This window comes from Oncorhynchus clarkii, chromosome 28, assembly GCF_045791955.1.
Source record: "Oncorhynchus clarkii lewisi isolate Uvic-CL-2024 chromosome 28, UVic_Ocla_1.0, whole genome shotgun sequence".
Taxonomy (NCBI): Eukaryota; Metazoa; Chordata; class Actinopteri; order Salmoniformes; family Salmonidae; genus Oncorhynchus; species Oncorhynchus clarkii.
This window is the reverse complement of record NC_092174.1, coordinates 39,304,143-39,326,122: the sequence shown is the minus strand read 5'-3', so window position 1 is coordinate 39,326,122 and position 21,980 is coordinate 39,304,143. Positions and strand designations below refer to the sequence as shown.

Genomic DNA, 21,980 nt, shown 5'->3' with positions numbered 1-21,980 from the left:
AATGTGATGTAGCGCCCCCCAGTGGATACATATAACATTTACTACATTCAGTAGTACAGAAGTAGAAATATAGATGGACGCTAATACAACATGAAGTAAAGAATTCAACTATTAAAATGGAGTAGCCAGGATGTGTATTTATTGTTGTTACTGTCCTCATAATAAAACCAATGGGATTATTATGTACTCACTGATGGAGTTGACAAAGTCATGGAATAATCCATATGTGAAGAGGGGTTCAGGCAGCTCTCTGAAGAACATCTTCAACGCTCCTGTAATCACATGGATGTCCTCCCACTTCCCTTCCTCCAGGTTCACCTTCTCATCTACACACACACACACATACACACACACACACACACACACACACACACACACACACACACACACACACACACACACACACACACACACACACACACACACACACACACACACAGTTATTCAGTGTACTTCAGGTCATGCATACTCAGGCTGTCAGTATACAGAAAGAGGGGACAGTAGCAGTGGTACCTACCATGATCAAATCTAAGTGTATTTGTCACGTAAGCCGAATTAAACACCTTACAGTGAAATGCTTTCTTACAAGCTCTAACCAACAGTGCAATGTTTAAGTAAAGAATACGTATTAGGAAAACAATAGATAGAACAAGGAAATACATATATTTTTGTAAACAATAAAAAGACAGTGAAAATAACAGTAGCAAGGCAATAATGGGGGAGGGGGGGGCACACAATGTAAATAGTCCGGGTAGCTATTTCATTACCTGTTCAGGAGTCTTATGGCTCATGGCCACAGACCTGAGTGCTATGGGTCTGTAGTCATTTAGGCAGGTTATCTTAGTGTTCTTGGGCACAGGGACTATGGTGGTCTGCTTGAAACATGTTGGTATTACAGACTCAATCAGGGACATGTTGAAAACGTCAGTGAAGACACCTCGCAAATGCCCAGATCACACGTCCTGGTAATCCGTCTGGCCCTACGGCCTTGTGAATGTTGACCTGTATCAAAGTCTTACTCACGTCGGCTACGGAGAGTGTGATCACACAGTCGTCCAGAACAGCTGATGCTCTCATGCATGCCTCCGTGTTGCTTTCCTCAAAGCGAGCATAAAAGTGATTTAGCACGTCTGGTAGGCTCGTGTCACTGGGCAGCTCGAGGCTGTGCTTCCTTTGTAGTCTGTAATAGTTTGCAGGCTCTGCCATATAAGACGAGCGTTGGAGCCGGTGTAGTACGATTCAATCTTAGTCCTGTATTGATGCTTTGCCTGTTTGATGGTTCGTTTGAGGCCATAGCCGGAGTTATTATAAACTTCCGGGTTAGAGTCCCACTGAAAGCGGCAGTTCTACCCTTTAGCTCAGTGCAAATGTTGCCTGTAATCCATGGCTTCTGGTTGGGTTATGTACGAACAGTCACTGTGGGGACGACGTCATCGATGCACTTATTGATAAAGCCAGTGACTGATATGGTGTACTCCTCAATGCCATCAGAAGAATCCCGGAACATATTCCAGTCTGTGATAGCAAAACAGTCCTGTAGTTTAGCATCTGCTTCATTTGACCACTTTTTTATAGACAGAGTCTCTGGTGCTTCCTGCTTTAATTATGGCTTATAAGCAGGAATCAGGAGAATATAATTATGGTCAGACTTGCCAAATGGAGGGCGAGGGAAAGATTTGTACACGTCTCTGTGTGTGGAGTTAAGGTGATCTATAATTGTTTTCCCTCTGGTTGCACATTTAACATGCCGATAGAAATGAGGTAAAACTGATTTAAGTTTCCCTGCATTAAAGTCTCCGGCCACTAGGAGTGCCGCCTCTGGCTGAGCGGTTTCCTATTTGCTTATTTCCTTATACAGCTGACTGAGTGCGGTCTTAGTGCCAGCATCTGTCTGTGGTGGTAAATAAACAGCCTCAAAAAATACAGATGAAAACTGTCTTGGCAAATAGTGTGGTCTACAGCTTATCATGAAATACTCTACTTCAGGCGGGCAAAATCTATATTACAGTTTTTGATGTCCCTTTGGTAGGATACTTGTGATCGTACCTCTTCTAATTTATTGTCCAATGATAGTACGTTGGCAAGTAATACTGATGGTAAAGGCAGATTTCCCACTCGCCGTCGGTGGATCCTTACGAGGCACCACGCCCTGTGTCCTCTATACCTGTGTCTCTTTCTCTTGACAATGACGGGGATGTCGGCCTTGTTGGGTGTCTGAAGTACATCCTGTGAGTTCTGCTTGTTGAGGAAAAAATCTTTGTCTAATCCGAGGTGACTGATCGCTGTCCTGATATCCAGAGGCTCTTTTTTGGCGTAAGACACGATGTCAGAAACATTATGTACAAAATAAGAAATAACTCGAAAAAAACACATAATAACACAATTGTTTGGGCGCCCGTAAAACTGCTGCCATTTCTTCTGACCATTTTCTATTGACAGTGACGAGAGAGTGAAGAGAGAGGACAGTAGTATCAGTAGTACCTACCATGATTGACAGTGAAGAGAGAGAGGACAGTAGCACCTACCATGATTGACAGCGAAGCGTAGTTTCTGGATGACAGCCAGGTTCCCACTCACTCTGTACAGCCCATCCACATTCAGAGCTTCAGACAGAGGAACACAGAAGAGCACCATCACACAACCATTCACAGTTTTATAAAGGAGATGGACGTTCTGATACCCTTACATATTTAGTTACTGTGATCCAAGATGGCGTAGCAGTCAGACGTCTCTTTGTCCTCGTCTTGTCCCATGTATATATCTTTTCATAGATTTTTTCTTAGCATATATTTTTTATTTTTCAACTTCAACATACTCTCTCCTGCAATCTGCCTCACCAAATGCGGTATGGATCTGCTATTTCTTTACTTCTGAACCAGTACCAGAACAGAAGCTAACCAGCTAACTAGCTACTAGCTAGTAGCCAGCTAGCGGTCATCAGCTACCATTAGCCCGGACAACTCTCGCCAGTCTGCACAGCGCGACTCAAACCAGAGCAAATCGGACATGTTTTCCTCCATATCTAACATCCCTAACTATAACATTTTCCGACAAGATAGAGCTGCCAAAGGGGGTGGAGTTGCAATCTACTGCAGAGAAAGCCTGCAGAGGTCTGTCTTACTATCCAGGTCTGTGCCCAAACAATATGAGCTCCTACTTTCAAAAATCCACCTTTCCAGAAACAAGTCTCTCACCGTTGCCGCTTGCTATAGACCACCTTCTGCCCCCAGCTGTGCCCTGGACACCATATGTGAATTGATTGCCCCCCATCTTTCTTCAGAGCTCGTGCTGTTAGGTAACCTAAACTGGGACATGCTTAATACCCCGGCCATCCTATAATCTAAACTTGATGCCCTCAATCTCACTCAAATTATCAATGAACCTACAAGGTACAACCCCAAATCCGTAAACACAGGCACCATCATAGATATTATTCTAAAAAAAGTGCCCTCCAAATACACCTCTGCTGTCTTCAACCAGAATCTCAGTGATCACTGCCTGCGTCCGTAATGTGTCTGGGGTCAAACGACCACCGCTCATCACTGTCAAACGGCCATGCTTTCCACCTGGCTACCCATACCCCGGCCAACAGCCCTGCTGCACCCCCCACAGCAACTTGCCCAAGCCTCCCCCAATTCTCCTTCACCCAAATCCAGATAGCTGATGTTCTAAAAGAGCTGCAAAATCTGGACCCCTACAAATCAGCCGGGCTAGACAATCTGGACCCTCTCTTTATAAAATTATCTGCCAAAATTGTTGCAACCCCCATTACTAGCCTGTTCAAACTCTCTTTCATATCGTCTGAGATTCCCAAAGATTGGAAAGCTGCCATGGTCATCCCCCTCTTCAAAGGGGGAGACACTCTAGACTCAAACTGCTACAGACCTATATCCATCCTACCCTGCCTTTCTGAGGTCTTCGAAAGCAAAGTTAACAAACAGATCATCGACCACTTCGAATCCCACCGTACCTTCTCCGCTATAAAATCTGGTTTCCCGAGCTGGTCATCGGTGCATCTCAGCCACGCTCAAGGTCCTAAACAATTTCATAACTGCCATCAATAAGAGACAATACTGTGCAGCCGTATTCATCGACCTGGCCAAGGCTTTCGACTCTGTCAATCACCACATTCTTATCGGCAGACTCAACAGCCTTAGTTTCTCAAATGTTTGCCTTGCCTGGTTCACCAACTACTTCTCTGATAGAGCTCAGTGTGTCAAAACGGAGGGCCTGTTGTCTGGACTTCTGGCAGTCTCAATGGGGGTGCCAAAGGATTCAATTCTCAGGCCGACTCTTTTCTCTGTATACATCAATGATGTCGCTAATGCTGCTGGTGATTCTCTCATCCACCTCTACGCAGACGACACCATTCTGTATACTTCTGGCCCTTCTATGGACACTGTGTTAACTAACCTCCAAACGAGCTTCAATGACATACAACTCTCCTTCTGTGGCCTCCAACTGCTCTTAAATGCAAGTAAAACTAAATGCATGTTCTTCAACTGATCACTGCCCACACCTGCCCGCCCATCATCACTACTCCACTAATATGTGGACAACTACAAATACCTAGGTGTCTGGTTAGACTGTAAACTCTCCTTCCAGACTCACATTAAGCATCTCCAATCCAAAATCAAATCTAGCATCAGCTTCCTATTTCGCAACAAAGCCTCCTTCACTCACGCTGCCAAACATATGCTCGTAAAATGGACTATCCTACCGATCTTACACTTCGGTGCCAGAGTCTCCTGGAGCGGAGAAACAAGACAAGGAGAAAGAGCACAGAGACTCTAAGAAGAGCCGAGGTCAGAGCATCATGTCTGTCTGAGACCACTCCTCTTTGTCTACTAAGGATGTTTCTGTTCATCATTATAGGTCAGCAGTCCAGGACTAAAAGATCACTCAATGGAGAACCATTTACAAAATAGCCTCCAACACTCTACTCAGCAAATTGGATGCAGTCTATCACAGAGCCATCCGTTTTGTCACCAAAGCCGCATACACAACCCACCACTGCGACCTGTATGCTCTCGTTGGCTGGCCCTCGCTTCATATTCGTCGCCAAACCCACTGGCTCCAGGTCATCTGTAAGTCTTTGCTAGGTAAAGCCCCGCCTTATCTCAGCTCACTGGTCACCATAGCAGCACCCACCCGTAGCATGCGCTCCAGCAGGTATATTTCACTGGACAACCCCAAAGCCAATTCCTCCTTCGTCCGCCTTTCCTTTCAGTTCTCTGCTGCCAATGACTGGAACGAACTGCAAAAATCACTGAAGCTGGAGACTCATATCTCCCTCACTAGCTTTAAGCACCAACTGTCAGAGCAGCTCACTGATCACTGCACCTGTACATAGCCCATCTGTAAATAGCCCATCCAACTACCTCATCCCCATACTGTTATCTATTTAATTTATTTTTGCTCCTTTGCACCCCAGTATCTCTACTTGTACACTCATCTTCTGCACATCTATCACACCAGTATTTAATTGCTATATTGTAATTATTTCGCCACTACTGCCTGTTTATTGCCTTACCTCCATTATCCTACCTCATTTGCACACACTGTATATAGTCTTTTTCTACTATATTATTGACTGTATGTTTGTTTATTCCATGTGTAACTCTGTGTTGGGTCAGACAACTGAGTCAGACATTCAACTCACCACACTACTGTTACAATGAGAGACAACGGAGTCAGACACATTCAGACAGGAGAAGCACACATACCGTTGTTTTCCACGTGGTCGATGCACATCGTGACGAAGCTTGGCACGGCCGTGTTCTCTCTCTGACAGAGGTCACTCAGACTGCAGCCAAACACCTGGTCTAAGACACACAGGCATCAACAGGGTTATTATTACAGAGGTCCAAAGTACTCCGCTACTGGAAAACAACGGGCCCTTTTCTGCTGACCGTCTGGTAACTGTCCAGGTTTCCCAGAAATCCAGGTTGGAAGCTTCTAGAGGTTCTGTTTATTTCCTCTTCCAGCCTGGATTTCAGAAAAACCTGGGGAAGTTAACACAGTTCCCCAACCTTACTGCTCTTTGTAATACCTTTGATGTAGCCCTTGTCTCTGACTGTCTGCAGAGTGGGTCTACGTGTCAGAAACTTCTTCAGCTTGATTCTGGTCTTCTTGTTGTCCGACGCGTCCATACTGGTGGAACTCTTCATGGCTACAGACCAATGACAACGGGAGATGACTTAACAACCTGACACACATAGGGACAGTTTCCTTAACACAATTCAAGCCTAGTCCTGGACTAAAAATCTATTTTCTAGAGGTTCTCCATTGAGTGATCTTTTAGTCCTGGACTGCTGACCTATAATGATGAACAGAAACATCCTTAGTAGACAAAGAGGAGTGGTCTCAGACAGACATGATGCTCTGACCTCGGCTCTTCTTAGAGTCTCTGTGCTCTTTCTCCTTGTCTTGTTTCTCGGCTCCAGGAGACTCTGGCATGTCCTCCTCTATGGCCTCATCTGACTCCCAGGCCTACAGTAAGGCATGTAGCACACAGACAGACAGACAGACAGACGCACAAAGGAGACAGTCAAGAACACACAGAAACAGGTAGGCTACCTTTGGACTGGCCAAATGACTAAACATGACAACTCTGCCAGTACAAATCAGACGTGTGTGTGTGTGTGTGTGTTTGTGTGTCCAGACTCACGTGTGTGCTGATGGTGTCCATCAGTGCCCTGTACCAGTCATTGATGACGCCATCGTTCTCTGACTGGATCAGCAGCTCTGTACTCTGATGGGTTTTCACCTGCAAAGAGAACAAGAAGTTTTATTTTTTATTGAATATTTAAAACATACAATCTACTTGCAGTGAAGCCGCTAAACAACTACATCACATTAGTCATCTAACAGAGTCCCACCCAGAGCGAAACACAGAAGCAACCAGGGTCAACACCCAGCTCAAGGGCACGTTGACAGATCTCCCAGAAGTTCAAAAACGGGGACCCGAAAGATCCAAAGATCCTCTAACAGTTCTCCAAGAGCTGCCCCTCAACCATGCAAGACCCCCCCCCCCCCCCCCCCCCCCACAGTTCCGAAAGAGCTGTTCCTCAACCATCAGAGACCCTCCACCACAGTTCCCAAAGAGCTGCCCCTCAACCATCCAAGACCCCCCCCCCCCCCCAGTTCCCAAAGAGCTGCCCCTCAACCATCTGAGACCCTCCACCACAGTTCCCAAAGAGCTGCCCCTCAACCATCCAAAATCCCCACCCCAGTTCAGAAAGAGCTGCCCCTCAACCATCCAAAATCCCCACCCCAGTTCCCAAAGAGCTGCTCCTCAACCATCCAAAATCCCCCCCCCCCCAGTTCGCAAAGAGCTGCTCCTCAACAATCCAAGATCCCCCCCACAGTTCCCAAAGAGCTGCCACTCAACCATCCAAAATCCCCCCCAGTTCCCAAAGAGCTGCCCCTCAACCATCTGAGACCCCCCCCACAGTTCGCAAAGAGCTGCCCCTCAACCATCCGAGACCCTCCACCACAGTTCCCAAAGAGCTGCCCCTCAACCATCCGAGACCCCCCCCCAGTTCCCAAAGAGCTGCCCCTCAACCATCCGAGACCCTCCACCACAGTTCCCAAAGAGCTGCCCCTCAACCATCCGAGACCCCCCCCCCAGTTCCCAAAGAGCTGCCCCTCAACCATCCGAGACCCCCCCCCCCAGTTCCCAAAGAGCTGCCCCTCAACCATCTGAGACCCCCCCCCAGTTCCCAAAGAGCTGCCCCTCAACCATCCGAGACCCCCCCACAGTTCCCAAAGAGCTGCCCCTCAACCATCCGAGACCCCCCCACAGTTCGCAAAGAGCTGCCCCTCTACCATCCGAGACCCCCCCCCCCCCCACAGTTCCCAGAGAGCTGCCCCTCAACCACCCGATACCCCCCCACCAATATGTATTGACATTCATATTGCACTGTACAGTTTTACCTAAGGATTGGAGATCAATGAAACTGGGTATCAGTCTACTCACTACCCAAGATATTTTAACCCAACGTCCCCCTCAGAGTTATCAGACTCCAAAACATCCACGCACTATTGATTATCCTCTGGAATAGTGTTCAATATACATAGGTCGACAACAATAAGAGCTACGATGCTAATGCTAATGTGTCACTGAGTAGACTGATACCCCATGTCATTGATCCACATTCCATAGGTAAAGCTGTACAGTGAAATAAGTATGCCCCCAATGCAACTCTAAAGTATAATACAGCCAGTGTGATTTCAACAGATTTTTTTTCAAATGAACAAATTGTCTTTTGTTGATTTTATATAACATTCCAACCTCGTTTAGCATGATCTATTAAATGATGGCATAATTCTACTATTTGAATTCATTTGCATAACACATCATGTTGATGATGTTTTACTGGTAATGGGGACATACGTAAATGTCAACAAAATAACCTTTTGGTCAGTGTGGTGTGTGTGTGTGTGTGGTCTTTATTTAACTAGGCAAGTCAGTTAAAGAACAAATTCTCATTTACAATGACGGCCTACCCCGGCCAAACCCGGACAACGCTGGGCCAATTGTGCGCCGCCCTAATCACGGCCGGATGTGATACAGCCTGGATTCGAACCAGGGACTGTAGTGATGCCTCTTGCACTGATATGAAGTGCCTTAGACTGCTGCATCCATGTGTGTGTGTGTTAACTATTTAACTGTACTAGAATGCTTAAAAGGTCACTTTTTTTTTTTTTTAATTCATTATCGGTATCGTTTTTGGGGGGGGGGGGGGCAAGGAAAATATTGGATATCGGTATCGGCCAAAAACACCTGCACGACATCTGCCTCAGGAAAACAGGCATTAGCTGTAAAAACACTGCTCCTCTGTGTCTTTCAAACTTACTTTTTGTTTTATTTTGACTTTAATTTTTTAAATCCTTCTTTCCCCTGCCCAGAAACTCCACTCCCACTCCACATCCCGACCCTCAGCCCATCTGCTGTCTCGACCTCTGAAAGATCGGCTATCAAAAGCCAACTGACATTTACTCCTGAGGTGCTGACCTGTTGTACCCTCTACAACCACTGTGATTATTATTTGACCCTGCAGGTTATCTATGAACACTTGAACATCTTGAAGAACAATCTGGCCTTAATGGCCACGTACTGTTATAATCTCCACCCGACACAGCCAGAAGAGGACTGGTTACCCCTCAGAGCCTGGTTCCTCTCTAGGTTTCTAATCTCCACCCGACACAGCCAGAAGAGGACTGGTTACCCCTCAGAGCCTGGTTCCTCTCTAGGTTCCTGCTTTCTAGGGAGTTTTCCTAGCCACCGTGCTTCTACACCTGCATTGCTTGCTGTTTGGGGTTTTAGGCTGGGTTTCTGTACAGCACTTTGAGATATCAGCTGATGTAAAAAGAGCTTTAAAAATGATTTTGATTTGATTTGCACATTCTATACTCATAGTGCTATGGCTGTATGTGTCTGAAGCAGCGTTGTGGCCCTGAAAGAACTGGGGACATATGAATGTTTTGTAGTGTCAGAGCCCTCTCACCTCAATGACATGCTTCTTGCTGGACTTGTCCTTGGAAGCCCATTCTATAGATCCTCCTCTCAGGTCAACAGTGAACTCTGGTTTAGACTGGTTCCCTCCAAACTACAGGAAGAGAGCAGAAACACACACACACACACACACACACACACACAAACAGGATCTTGTCAAACCCACTGTCAACCCAGAGGTCTCTGTTGTGTCTTAGAGAGTCATCCACTAGACTACAGCTGAATCACTTGCTTCAGTCTATAGGCGTGTGTCCCATATGGCACCCTATTCCCTATATAGTGCACTACTTGTGACCTGAGCCTTATGGGGTAGAATAGTAGTGCACTATATAGGGAATAGGGTGTCATATGGGACGCAAGCCTATGAAACCCACTTCCTACATGGAACCCACTGACTTGACCCGCTGACCCCTCCCACTTTAAGGATGCCAACCTACAGTTGTGTCTGACCTACCCCCTCCCTCTTCAAGGATGGGGGGAGAGGAGGGATGGGGCGGAGAGGAGGGATGGGGCGGAGAGGAGGGATGGGGGTAGAGGAGGGATGGGGGAGAGGAGGGATGGGGCGGAGAGGAGGGATGGGGCGGAGAGGAGGGATGGAGGAGAGAGGAGGGATGGAGGAGAGAGGAGGGATGGAGGAGAGAGGAGGGATGGGGGAGAGAGGAGGGATGGGGGAGAGGAGGGATGGGGGAGAGGAGGGATGGGGGGGAGAGGAGGGATGGGGCGGAGAGGAGGGATGGGGCGGAGAGAAGGGATGGGGCGGAGAGGAGGGATGGGGCGGAGAGGAGGGATGGGGGAGAGGAGGGATGGGGGAGAGGAGGGATGGGGGGAGAGGAGGGATGGGGCGGAGAGGAGGGATGGAGGAGAGAGGAGGGATGGGGGAGAGGAGGGATGGAGGAGAGAGGAGGGATGGAGGAGAGAGGAGGGATGGGGGAGAGGAGGGATGGAGGAGAGAGGAGGGATGGAGGAGAGAGGAGGGATGGGGGAGAGGAGGGATGGAGGAGAGAGGAGGGATGGAGGAGAGGAGGGATGGGGGAGATGAGGGATGGGGGAGAGGAGGGATGGGGGGGAGAGGAGGGATGGGGGAGAGGAGGGATGGGGGAGAGGAGGGATGGGGGAGAGGAGGGATGGGGGAGAGGCGGGATGGGGGAGAGGAGGGATGGGGGAGAGGAGGGATGGGGGAGAGGAGGGATGGGGTGGAGAGGAGGGATGGGGGAGAGGAGGGATGGGGAGAGGAGGGATGGAGAGGAGGGATAGAGGAGAGGAGAGATGGAGAGGAGGGATGGAGAGGAGGGATGGGGCGGAGAGGAGGGATGGGGCAGAGAGGAGGGATGGGGCAGAGAGGAGAGATGGAGAGGAGGGATGGAGAGGAGGGATGGGGCAGAGAGGAGAGATGGAGAGGAGGGATGGAGAGGAGGGACGGGGCAGAGAGGAGGGACAGGGCAGAGAGGAGGGATGGAGAGAAGGGATGGAGAGAAGGGATGGAGAGAAGGGATGGAGAGAAGGGATGGAGAGGAGGGATGGAGAGGAGGGATGGGGCGGAGAGGAAGGATGGGGCGGAGAGGAGGGATGGGGCTGAGAGGAGGGATGGGGGAGAGGGATGGAGAGGAGGGATGGAGAGGACGGGGGGGAGAGGAGGGATGGGGCGGAGAGGAGGGATGGGGCGGAGAGGAGGGATGGAGAGGAGGGACGGAGAGGAGGGACAGGGCAGAGAGGAGGGATGGAGAGGAGGGACGGAGAGGAGGGACAGGGCAGAGAGGAGGGATGGAGAGAAGGGATGGAGAGGAGGGATGGAGAGGAGGGATGGGGCGGAGAGGAAGGATGGGGCGGAGAGGAGGGATGGGGCGGAGAGGAGGGATGGGGCGGAGAGGAGTAATGGGGCGGAGAGGAGGGATGGGGCGGAGAGGAGGGACGGGGGAGAGAGGAGGGACGGGGGAGAGGGATGGAGAGGAGGGATGGAGAGGACGGGGGGGGGAGGAGGGATGGGGCGGAGAGGAGGGATGGAGAGGAGGGACGGAGAGGAGGGATGGGGCGGAGAGAAGGGATGGAGAGGAGGGATGGGGCGGAGAGGAGGGATGGGGGAGAGGAGGGATGGGGGAGAGGAGGGATGGGGCGGAGAGGAGGGATGGGGCGGAGAGGAGGGATGGGGCGGAGAGGAGGGATGGGGCGGAGAGGAGGGATGGGGCGGAGGGATGGGGGAGAGGAGGGATGGGGCGGAGAGGAGGGATGGGGCGGAGAGGAGGGATGGGGCGGAGAGGAGGGATGGGGCATTACAGACTCTTCTTTAAATCTGCGCATTTCTCCAAAGCTCAGTTGTCCTGAGTCTGCACAACTCTGCCAGGACCTAGGATCAAGGGAGACAAGTTTTTTAATACTATATCTCTTAACACATTTTTGAAAATAGTCTTGGCCTTTAAACCGTCAAGCTGCATACTGGACCCTATTCCAACTAAACTACTGAAAGAGCTGCTTCCTGTGCTTGGCCCTCCTATGTTGAACATAATAAATGGCTCCCTATCCACCGGATGTGTACCAAACTCACTAAAAGTGGCAGTAATAAAGCCTCTCTTGAAAAAGCCAAAACTTGACCAAGAAAATATAAAAAACTAAATTGGCCTATATCGAATCGCACATTCCTCTCAATTTTTTGGGAAAAAGCTGTTGCGCAGCAACTCACTGCTTTCCTGACGACAAATAATGGATATGAAACGCTTTAGTCTGGTTTTAGACCCCATCATAGCACGGAGACTGCATCCGTGAAGGTAGTAAATTACCTTTTAATGGCGTCAGACCAAGGCTCTGCATCGGTCCTCGTACTCCATTATTTTTTAGAGATTATAAATTGGTCAACACGGGTAAATTCAGGCCTGGTTTAGATCTTATCTGTCGGAAAGATATCAGCTTGTCTCTGTGGATGGTTTATCTTCTGACAAATCAACTGTACATTTAGGTGTTCCTCAAGGTTCCGTTTTAGGACCACTATTGTTTTCACTATATATTTTACCTCTTGGTGATGTCATTTGGAAACATAATGTTATCTTTCAATGCTTTGCGGATGGTCACACAGCTGTACATTTCGATGAAACATGGTGAAGCCCCAAAATTGCCCTCCCTGGAAGCCTGTATTTCAGACAAAAGGAAGTGGATGGTGGCAAACATTCTAATTTTAAACTCGGACAAAACAGAGATGCTAGTTCTAGGTCCCAAGAAACAATGAGATATTCTGTTGGATCTGATAACTAATCTTGATGGTTGTACAGTCATCTCAAATAGAACTGTGAAGGACCTCGGCGCTACTCTGGACGCTGATCTCTCTTTTGACGAACATATCAAGAATATTTCAACGACAGCTTTTCTTTCATCTCCGCAACATCGCAAAAATCAAAACCTTTCTGTCCAAAAATGATGCAGAAAAATTAATCCATGCTTTTGTCATCACTTATAGTTTAGACTACAACGACTTTCCGGCTACCCGGATAAAGCACAAAATAAACTTCAGTTAGTGCTAAATACGGCTGCTAGAATCTTGACAAGAACATTTGATCATATTACTCTAGTGTTAGCCTCTCTACACTGGCTTCCTGTTAAGGCTCAGGGCTGATTTCAAGGTTCTACTGCTAACCTACAAAGCATTACATGGACTTGCTCCTACCAATCTTTCCGATTAGGTCCTGCCGTACATACCAACACCTATGCTACAGTCACAAGACGCAGGCCTCCTTACTGTCCCTAGAATTTCTAAGCAAACTGGAGGCAGGGCTTTCTCCTATAGAGCTCCATTTTTATGGAATGGTCTGCCTACCCATGTGAGAGACACAGACTCGGTCTCAATCTTTAAGTCTTTATTGAAGACTCATCTCTTCAGTAGGTCCTATGATTGAGTGTAGTCTGGCCCAGGGGTTTGAAGGTGAACGGAAAGGCACTGGAGCAACGACCCGCCCTTGCTGTCTCTGCCTGGCCGGTTCCCCTCTCTCCACTGGGATTCTCTGCCTCTAACCCTATTACGGGGGCTAAGTCACTGGCTTTACTGGGGCTCTTTCATGCCGTCCCTAGGGGTGGTGCTTCACTTGAGTGGGTTGAGTCACTGATGTAATCTTCCTGTCCGGGTTGGCGCCCCCCCCTTGGGTTGTGCCGTTGCGGAGATCTTCGTGGGCTATACTCGGCCTTGTCTCAGGATGGTAAGTTGGTGGTTGGAGATATCCCTCTAGTGGTGTGGGGGCTGTGCTTTGGCAAAGCGGGTGGGGTTATATCCTGCCTGTTTGGCCCTGTCCAGGGGTATCATCGGACAGGGCCACAGTGTCTCCCGACCTCTCCCGTCTCAGCCTCCAGTATTTATGCTGCAGTAGTTTATGTGTCGGGGGGCTAGGGTCAGTTTGTTATATCTGGAGTACTTCTCCTGTATTATCTGGTGTCTTGTGTGAATTTAAGTATGCTCTCTCCAATTCTCTTTCTTTCTCTCTCTCTCTGAGGACCTGAGCCCTAGGACCATGCCCCAGGACTACCTGGCCTGATGACTCCTTGCTGTCCCCAGTCCACCTGGTCGTGCTGCTGCTCCAGTTTCAACTGTTCTGTCTGTGGCTATAGAACACTGACCTCTTCACCGGACATGCTGCCTGTCCCAGACCTGCTGTTTTCAACTCTCTAGAGACAGCAGGAGAGGTAGATACTCTGAATGATCGGCTATGAAAAGCTAACTGACATTTACTCCTGAGGTGCTGAACTGTTGCACCCTCGACAACCACTGTGATGATTATTATCTGACCCTGCTGGTCTTCTATGAATGTTTGAACATCTTGGCCATGTTCTGTTATAATCTCCATCCACCACTCAGAGCCTGGTTCCTCTCTAGGTTTCTTCCTAGGTTTTGGCCTTTCTAGGGAGTTTTTCCTAGCCACCGGGCTTCTACACCTGCATTGCTTGCCGTTTGGGGTTTTAGGCTGGGTTTCTGTTTCAGCACTTTGAGATATCAGCTGATGTAAAAAGGGCTTTTTCAATACATTTGATTGATTGATTGATGGGGAGAGGAGGGATGAGGGAGGAGGGATGGAGGAGAGGAAGGACAGAGGAGAGGAGGGATGGAGGAAGGAGGGATGGAGGAGAGGAGGGATGGAGGAGAGGAGGGACTGAGGAGAGGAGGGACTGAGGAGAGGAGGGATTGAGGAAAAGAGGGGCACCACTCACCCAGCTGGTCCCGCCCACCCTGGCCTTTAGCGAATAGCAGACACCACTCACCCAGCTGGTCCCGCCCCTCTGGCCTTTAGCGAATAGCAGATATCACTCACCCAGCTGGTCCCGCCCCCCTGGCCTTTAGCAAATAGCAGACACTACTCACCCAGCTGGTCCCACCCCCCTGGCCTTTAGCGAATAGCAGACACCACGCACCCAGCTGGTCCCGCCCCCCTGGCCTTTAGAGAATAGCAGACACCACTCACCCAGCTGGTCCCGCCCCCCTGGCCTTTAGCGAATATCAGCGAGGAGCCCTGGAGAACCGTCCAGGAGGACGTCCAGTTCTTCCTGTAAACACACAGACATAAACAACACACAGACATAAACAACACACACAGATACAAACACAACACACAGACATAAACAACACACAGACATAAACACACAGACAAACAACACACAGGCATAAACAACACACAGACATAAACAACACACAGACATAAACAACACACACAGACATAAACAACACACACAGACATAAACAACACACAGATATAAACAACACACACAGACATAAACAACACACAGACATAAACAACACACAGGCATAAACAACACACAGGCATAAACACACAGATACAAACACAACACACAGATACAAACACAACACACAGATACAAACACAACACACAGACATAAACAACACACAGATACAAACACAACACACAGACAAACAACACACAGACACAAACACAGATACAAACACAACAAACAGACATAAACAACACACAGATACAAACACAACACACAGACATAAACAACACACAGACATAAACAACACAGACATAAACAACATACAGACATAAACAACACACAGATACAAACACACAGACACAAACACAAAAGACACAGACATAAACAACACACAGATACAAACAACACACAGACACAAACGACCCACAGACACAAACGACACACAGACATAAATAGACATAAATAACACACAGACATACAGTGGGGCAAAAAAGTATTTAGTCAGCCACCAAGTGTGCAAATTCTCCCACTTAAAAATATGAGAGAGGCCTGTAATGTTCATCATAGGTACACTTCAACTATGACAGACAAAATGAGAAGAAAAAAAATCGTAGGATTTTTAATGAATTTATTTGCAAATTATGGTGGAAAATAAGTATCACACATCATGCTGAATCAACTACCACTTCATATACAGCCGGTCCGATATCACTCCCTACCCATTCCCTAGGCCATAACCCTTCACTGTTTCCAGATCTGTAAGGTGGAAGCAATATGGGGGGTTCAACTTGAGACAGGCTGGTTGTGTTGCCCTGAAGGAGCAGTTTTTCTACAGGTGTTCTCATCCTGTTTCTATCCTAGTCCAGTACAACTCACCCTACTTTCTGAGGGTGTTCTCATCCTGTTTCGATCCTAGTCCAGTACAACTCACCCTACTTTCTGAGGGTGTTCTCATCCTGTTTCTATCCTAGTCCAGTAGAACTCACCCTACTTTCTGAGGGTGTTCTCATCCTGTTTCGATCCTAGTCCAGTACAACTCACCCTACTTTCTGAGGGTGTTCTCATCCTGTTTCTATCCTAGTCCAGTAGAACTCACCCTACTTTCTGAGGGTGTTCTCATCCTGTTTCGATCCTAGCCCAGTACAACTCACCCTACTTTCTGAGGGTGTTCTCATCCTGTTTCGATCCTAGCCCAGTACAACTCAGCCTACCTTCGGAGGGTGTACTCATCCTGTTTCTATCCTAGCCCAGTACAACTCACCCTACTTTCTGAGGGTGTTCTCATCCTGTTTCGATCCTAGCCCAGTACAACTCACCCTACTTTCTGAGGGTGTTCTCATCCTGTTTCTATCCTAGTCCAGTACAACTCACCCTACGTTCTGAGGGTGTTCTCATCCTGTTTCTATCCTAGTCCAGTACAACTCACCCTACTTTCTGAGGGTGTTCTCATCCTGTTTCTATCCTAGTCCAGTAGAACTCACCCTACTTTCTGAGGGTGTTCTCATCCTGTTTCTATCCTAGTCCAGTACAACTCACCCTACTTTCTGAGGGTGTTCTCATCCTGTTTCTATCCTAGTCCAGTACAACTCACCCTACTTTCTGAGGGTGTTCTCATCCTGTTTCTATCCTAGTCCAGTACAACTCACCCTACGTTCTGAGGGTGTTCTCATCCTGTTTCTATCCTAGTCCAGTACAACTCACCCTACTTTCTGAGGGTGTTCTTGTCCAGTACAACTCACCGTACTTTCTTTCCATGCTCAGTGATCTTGGTCACGTTGAGAATACCACACTTCTCCGAAGGCTGCAGAGAAACAAAGAGAGAAGTCATCATCACTTGAAGACAGGGCCAGACACAACAGACAGGGAAAAAAAAGCAAGACAGTCTGTGTCCCAAATGACACCGCATGTCCTATATAGTGCACTACTTTTGACCAAAAGTAGTGCACTATGTATGGAATAGGGTTACATATGGGACACAGACACGCAACAAGCAGACCAAACAAACAGAGACAGAAAGCAGCGTTACAGTAGAGACAGAAAGCAGTGTTACAGTAGAGACAGAAAGCAGCGTTACAGTAGAGACAGAAAGCAGTGTTACAGTAGAGACAGAAAGCAGCGTTACGGTAGAGACAGAAAGCACCGTTACAGTAGAGACAGAAAGCAGTGTTACAGTAGAGACAGAAAGCAGTGTTACAGTAGAGACAGAAAGCAGTGTTACAGTAGAGACAGAAAGCAGCGTTACGGTAGAGACAGAAAGCACCGTTACAGTAGAGACAGAAAGCAGCGTTACAGTAGAGACAGAAAGCAGCGTTACAGTAGAGACAGAAAGCAGCGTTACAGTAGAGACAGAAAGCAGTGTTACAGTAGAGACAGAAAGCAGTGTTACAGTAGAGAGACAGAAAGCACCGTTACAGTAGAGACAGAAAGCAGTGTTACAGTAGAGACAGAAAGCACCGTTACAGTAGAGACAGAAAGCAGTGTTACAGTAGAGACAGAAAGCACCGTTACAGTAGAGAGACAGAAAGCAGCGTTACAGTAGAGACAGAAAGCAGCGTTACTGTAGAGAGACAGAAAGCAGCGTTAGTGTAGAGACAGAAAGCAGTGTTACAGTAGAGACAGAAAGCAGCGTTACAGTAGAGAGACAGAAAGTAGCGTTACAGTAGAGACAGAAAGCAGCGTTACAGTAGAGAGACAGAAAGCAGCGTTACAGTAGAGACAGAAAGCAGCGTTACTGTAGAGAGACAGAAAGCAGCGTTAGTGTAGAGACAGAAAGCAGCGTTACTGTAGAGACAGAAAGCAGTGTTACAGTAGAGACAGAAAGCAGCGTTACAGTAGAGACAGAAATCAGCGTTACAGTAGAGACAGAAAGCAGCGTTACAGTAGAGACAGAAAGCAGCGTTACAGTAGAGACAGAAAGCAGCGTTACAGTAGAGACAGAAAGCAGCGTTACAGTAGAGACAGAAAGCAGTGTTACAGTAGAGACAGAAAGCAGTGTTACAGTAGAGAGACAGAAAGCACCGTTACAGTAGAGACAGAAAGCAGTGTTACAGTAGAGACAGAAAGCACCGTTACAGTAGAGACAGAAAGCACCGTTACAGTAGAGAGACAGAAAGCAGCGTTACAGTAGAGAGACAGAAAGCAGCGCTACAGTAGAGACAGAAAGCAGCGCTACAGTAGAGACAGAAAGCAGCGTTACAGTAGAGACAGAAAGCAGCGTTACAGTAGAGACAGAAAGCAGCGTTACAGTAGAGACAGAAAGCAGCGTTACAGTAGAGACAGAAAGCAGCGTTACAGTAGAGACAGAAAGCAGCGTTACAGTAGAGACAGAAAGCAGCGTTACAGTAGAGACAGAAAGCAGCGTTACAGTAGAGAGACAGAAAGCAGCGTTACAGTAGAGACAGAAAGCACCGTTACAGTAGAGACAGAAAGCAGTGTTACAGTAGAGACAGAAAGCAGCGTTACAGTAGAGACAGAAAGCAGCGTTACAGTAGAGACAGAAAGCAGCGTTACAGTAGAGACAGAAAGCAGTGTTACAGTAGAGACAGAAAGCAGAAAAAACACAGCAAAACAACCCCTTTTCTGAATTGAAAAATAGATTTCCCCACAGCTCAGTCTGTGTTACTGTCATCACCACCGGGATCATCATCACCACCGGGATCATCACCAGGATCATCATCATCACCGGGATCATCATCATCACCGGGATCATCATCATCACCGGGATCATCATCATCACCGGGATCATCATCATCACCGGGATCATCACCAGGATCATCACCGGGATCATCATCATCACCGGGATCATCACCGGGATCATCATCATCACCGTGATCATCATCATCATCACCGTGATCATCAGCCTCATCATTATGATCCGTTCCATTGCAGGGAGAAGAAACAGAGTCACCATTGAAGACAGCAACTGAGAAAAGGCCAAAAGGCCGTGGCTGGTCGACAAGTATGGAAGTCAGGAAGCCAGACACAGTTCAGGGAAGGGGGAGAGGAGTATACAGAGAACAGAGGGAGGAGCAGGAGAGGGGGATACTAACGGAGGTAGGGGGCTTGGGGGACGAGGGGCCTGAGGAGGCTGAGTCTGGAGAGCCAGGGACCATGGGGCCCAACGCACCGTCCTAGTAATCAGAATGACAACAACACCGACTAATTACTACAGAGAACTGCAGAGACTGGGTTCAAATAATATTTAAAATCTTTCAAATAGTTTTAGCGTTTGCTTTAGCCTGCCTGGAGTGTTAGATGGGCGGAGTTTGAACTTTGGCGCCAGGCAAGTTCAATCAAGCACATAGAAAGTATTTGTAAAGATTTTAAATAGTATTTGAACCCAGGTCTGCAGAGACTACCATGGTTACCGGGGAAAACCAACACATAAGGAATGAGCGTTTACATGGACACCAAGAGTTGAGGAAATGGTTGAATTAATTAATTAGGTATTTTATAAATAACAATTAAACCATGCACGCAATGACAGGATATGACACATTTCAATGAAGGGAGCTCAAATCACACTAGTGACAGAGAAAGGAGAGGTTGATATCGTCAGGCTCGTATCACTACTAGATTATAGAAACCAAACAGGTTTAAGGGCACGGCCATGAGAAGTGATCATTGGGCCATGATAAGTGATCATTGGGCCACGATAGGTGATCATTGGGCCACGATAGGTGATCATTGGGCCACGATAGGTGATCATTGGGCCACGATAGGTGATCATTGGGCCACGATAGGTGATCATTGGGCCACGAGAGGTGATCATTGGGCCACGAGAGGAGATCATTGGGCCATGAGAGGTGATCATTGGGCCATGAGAGGTGATCATTGGGCCATGCTAGGTGATCATTGGGCCATGAGAGGTGATCATTGGGCCATACTAGGTGATCATTGGGCCATGATAGGTGATCATTGGGCCATGAGAGGTGATCATTGGGCCATGAGAGGTGATCATTGGGCCATGAGAGGTGATCATTGGGCCATGAGATGTGATCATTGGGCCATACTAGGTGATCATTGGGCCATACTAGGTGATCATTGGGCCATGAGAGGTGATCATTGGGCCATGAGAGGTGATCATTGGGCCATGAGAGGTGATCATTGGGCCATGAGAGGTGATCATTGGGCCATGAGAGGTGATCATTGGGCCATGAGAGGTGATCATTGGGCCATGAGAGGTGATCATTGGGCCATGAGAGGTGATCATTGGGCCATGAGAGGTGATCATTGGGCCATACTAGGTGATCATTGGGCCATACTAGGTGATCATTGGGCCATGAGAGGTGATCATTGGGCCATGAGAGGTGATCATTGGGCCATGAGAGGTGATCATTGGGCCATGAGAGGTGATCATGTGAATCAGAAGAGCAGGAATTAAAAGGGAAAGAGCAGCACTCAGTGATGGCAACAAGGAAAGTGATTGGTCTGATTTGATGAGCTCATTCAGTGATCATCATGCTAGACTAAGAGGTGGGCAGCTCCCGTCCTCCAGGTCCTGATTGGTGTCACAGTGTTGCCCCAGCTAACACACCTGACCCCAATAATCACCTAATCAGGGTCTTCAGTTTAGAACGCAATGTGATTAATCAGCTGTGTTTGATAGGATGGAGAAGAAGAGTTACACCAATCAGGCCCTGGAGGACTGAAGTTGTCCACCCATGTGCAAAATGATTGGCTGCTGGGATTTGAAGGCAGGGTGTATAGGGCACGGAGGGAGGGGGGCACTGACTTGTGTCTGTCTGTAGGGGTGGGGGCGACCAGAGCCTGTACGGAAACGCCTGATGTTTTTGATGAGCCGCTGCAGAACAGAATCATGAGTCTACAGTGAGACTACAGTGTGTCTACAGTGAGAGTCTACAGTGAGAGTCTACAGTGTGTGTCTACAGTGTGAGTCTACAGTGTGAGTCTACAGTGTGAGTCTACAGTGTGAGTCTACAGTGAGTCTACAGTGTGAGTCTACAGTGAGTCTACAGTGTGAGTCTACAGTGAGTCTACAGTGTGAGTCTACAGTATGTCTACACAGTGTGAGTCTACAGTATGTCTACAGTGTGAGTCTACAGTGTGTCTACAGTATGTCTACACAGTGTGAGTCTACAGTGAGTCTACAGTGTGAGTCTACAGTATGTCTACAGTATGTCTACACAGTGTGAGTCTACAGTATGTCTACAGTGTGAGTCTACAGTGTGTCTACAGTATGTCTACACAGTGTGAGTCTACAGTGAGTCTACAGTGTGAGTCTACAGTGTGTCTACAGTGTGAGTCTACAGTGTGAGTCTACAGTGAGTCTACAGTATGTCTACACAGTGTGAGTCTACAGTGAGTCTACAGTGTGAGTCTACAGTATGTCTACAGTATGTCTACACAGTGTGAGTCTACAGTATGTCTACAGTGTGAGTCTACAGTGTGTCTACAGTGTGAGTCTACAGTGTGAGTCTACAGTGAGTCTACAGTGTGAGTCTACAGTGTGAGTCTACAGTGTGAGTCTACAGTGTGAGTCTACAGTGAGTCTACAGTGTGAGTCTATACTGTGTCTACAGTGTGAGTCTACAGTATGTCTACAGTATGTCTACAGTATGTCTACAGTATGTCTACAGTGTGAGTCTACAGTGTGAGTCTACAGTGTGAGTCTACAGTGTGAGTCTACAGTGTGAGTCTACAGTGAGTCTACAGTGTGAGTCTACAGTGTGAGTCTACAGTGTGAGTCTACAGTGAGTCTACAGTGTGAGTCTACAGTGTGAGTCTACAGTGAGTCTACAGT

The 21,980-nt window shown here is 47.9% G+C and overlaps 1 protein-coding gene across 9 annotated transcripts in view; it reads right to left on the bottom strand.

Annotated features, from left to right (window-relative positions):
- LOC139386830 (rho GTPase-activating protein 12-like) overlaps positions 1 to 21,980 on the bottom strand; it is a 117,525-nt gene that overhangs the window by 2,657 nt on the left and 92,888 nt on the right. For 3 of the 9 annotated variants that reach the window (XM_071132665.1, XM_071132669.1, XM_071132664.1), the window contains 11 exons: positions 20,952 to 21,020; positions 19,267 to 19,347; positions 16,957 to 17,018; positions 14,950 to 15,031; positions 9,513 to 9,614; positions 6,671 to 6,769; positions 6,390 to 6,492; positions 6,053 to 6,172; positions 5,727 to 5,825; positions 2,526 to 2,603; positions 192 to 326 (listed from right to left, as the gene is read on the bottom strand). In XM_071132665.1, coding sequence (XP_070988766.1) covers positions 192 to 326; positions 2,526 to 2,603; positions 5,727 to 5,825; positions 6,053 to 6,172; positions 6,390 to 6,492; positions 6,671 to 6,769; positions 9,513 to 9,614; positions 14,950 to 15,031; positions 16,957 to 17,018; positions 19,267 to 19,347; positions 20,952 to 21,020 — 1,030 coding nt within the window. The remainder of the gene's footprint in view (positions 1 to 191; positions 327 to 2,525; positions 2,604 to 5,726; positions 5,826 to 6,052; positions 6,173 to 6,389; positions 6,493 to 6,670; positions 6,770 to 9,512; positions 9,615 to 14,949; positions 15,032 to 16,956; positions 17,019 to 19,266; positions 19,348 to 20,951; positions 21,021 to 21,980) is intronic. The other 6 variants (XM_071132668.1, XM_071132673.1, XM_071132667.1 and 3 more) reach the window with 3 other exon arrangements.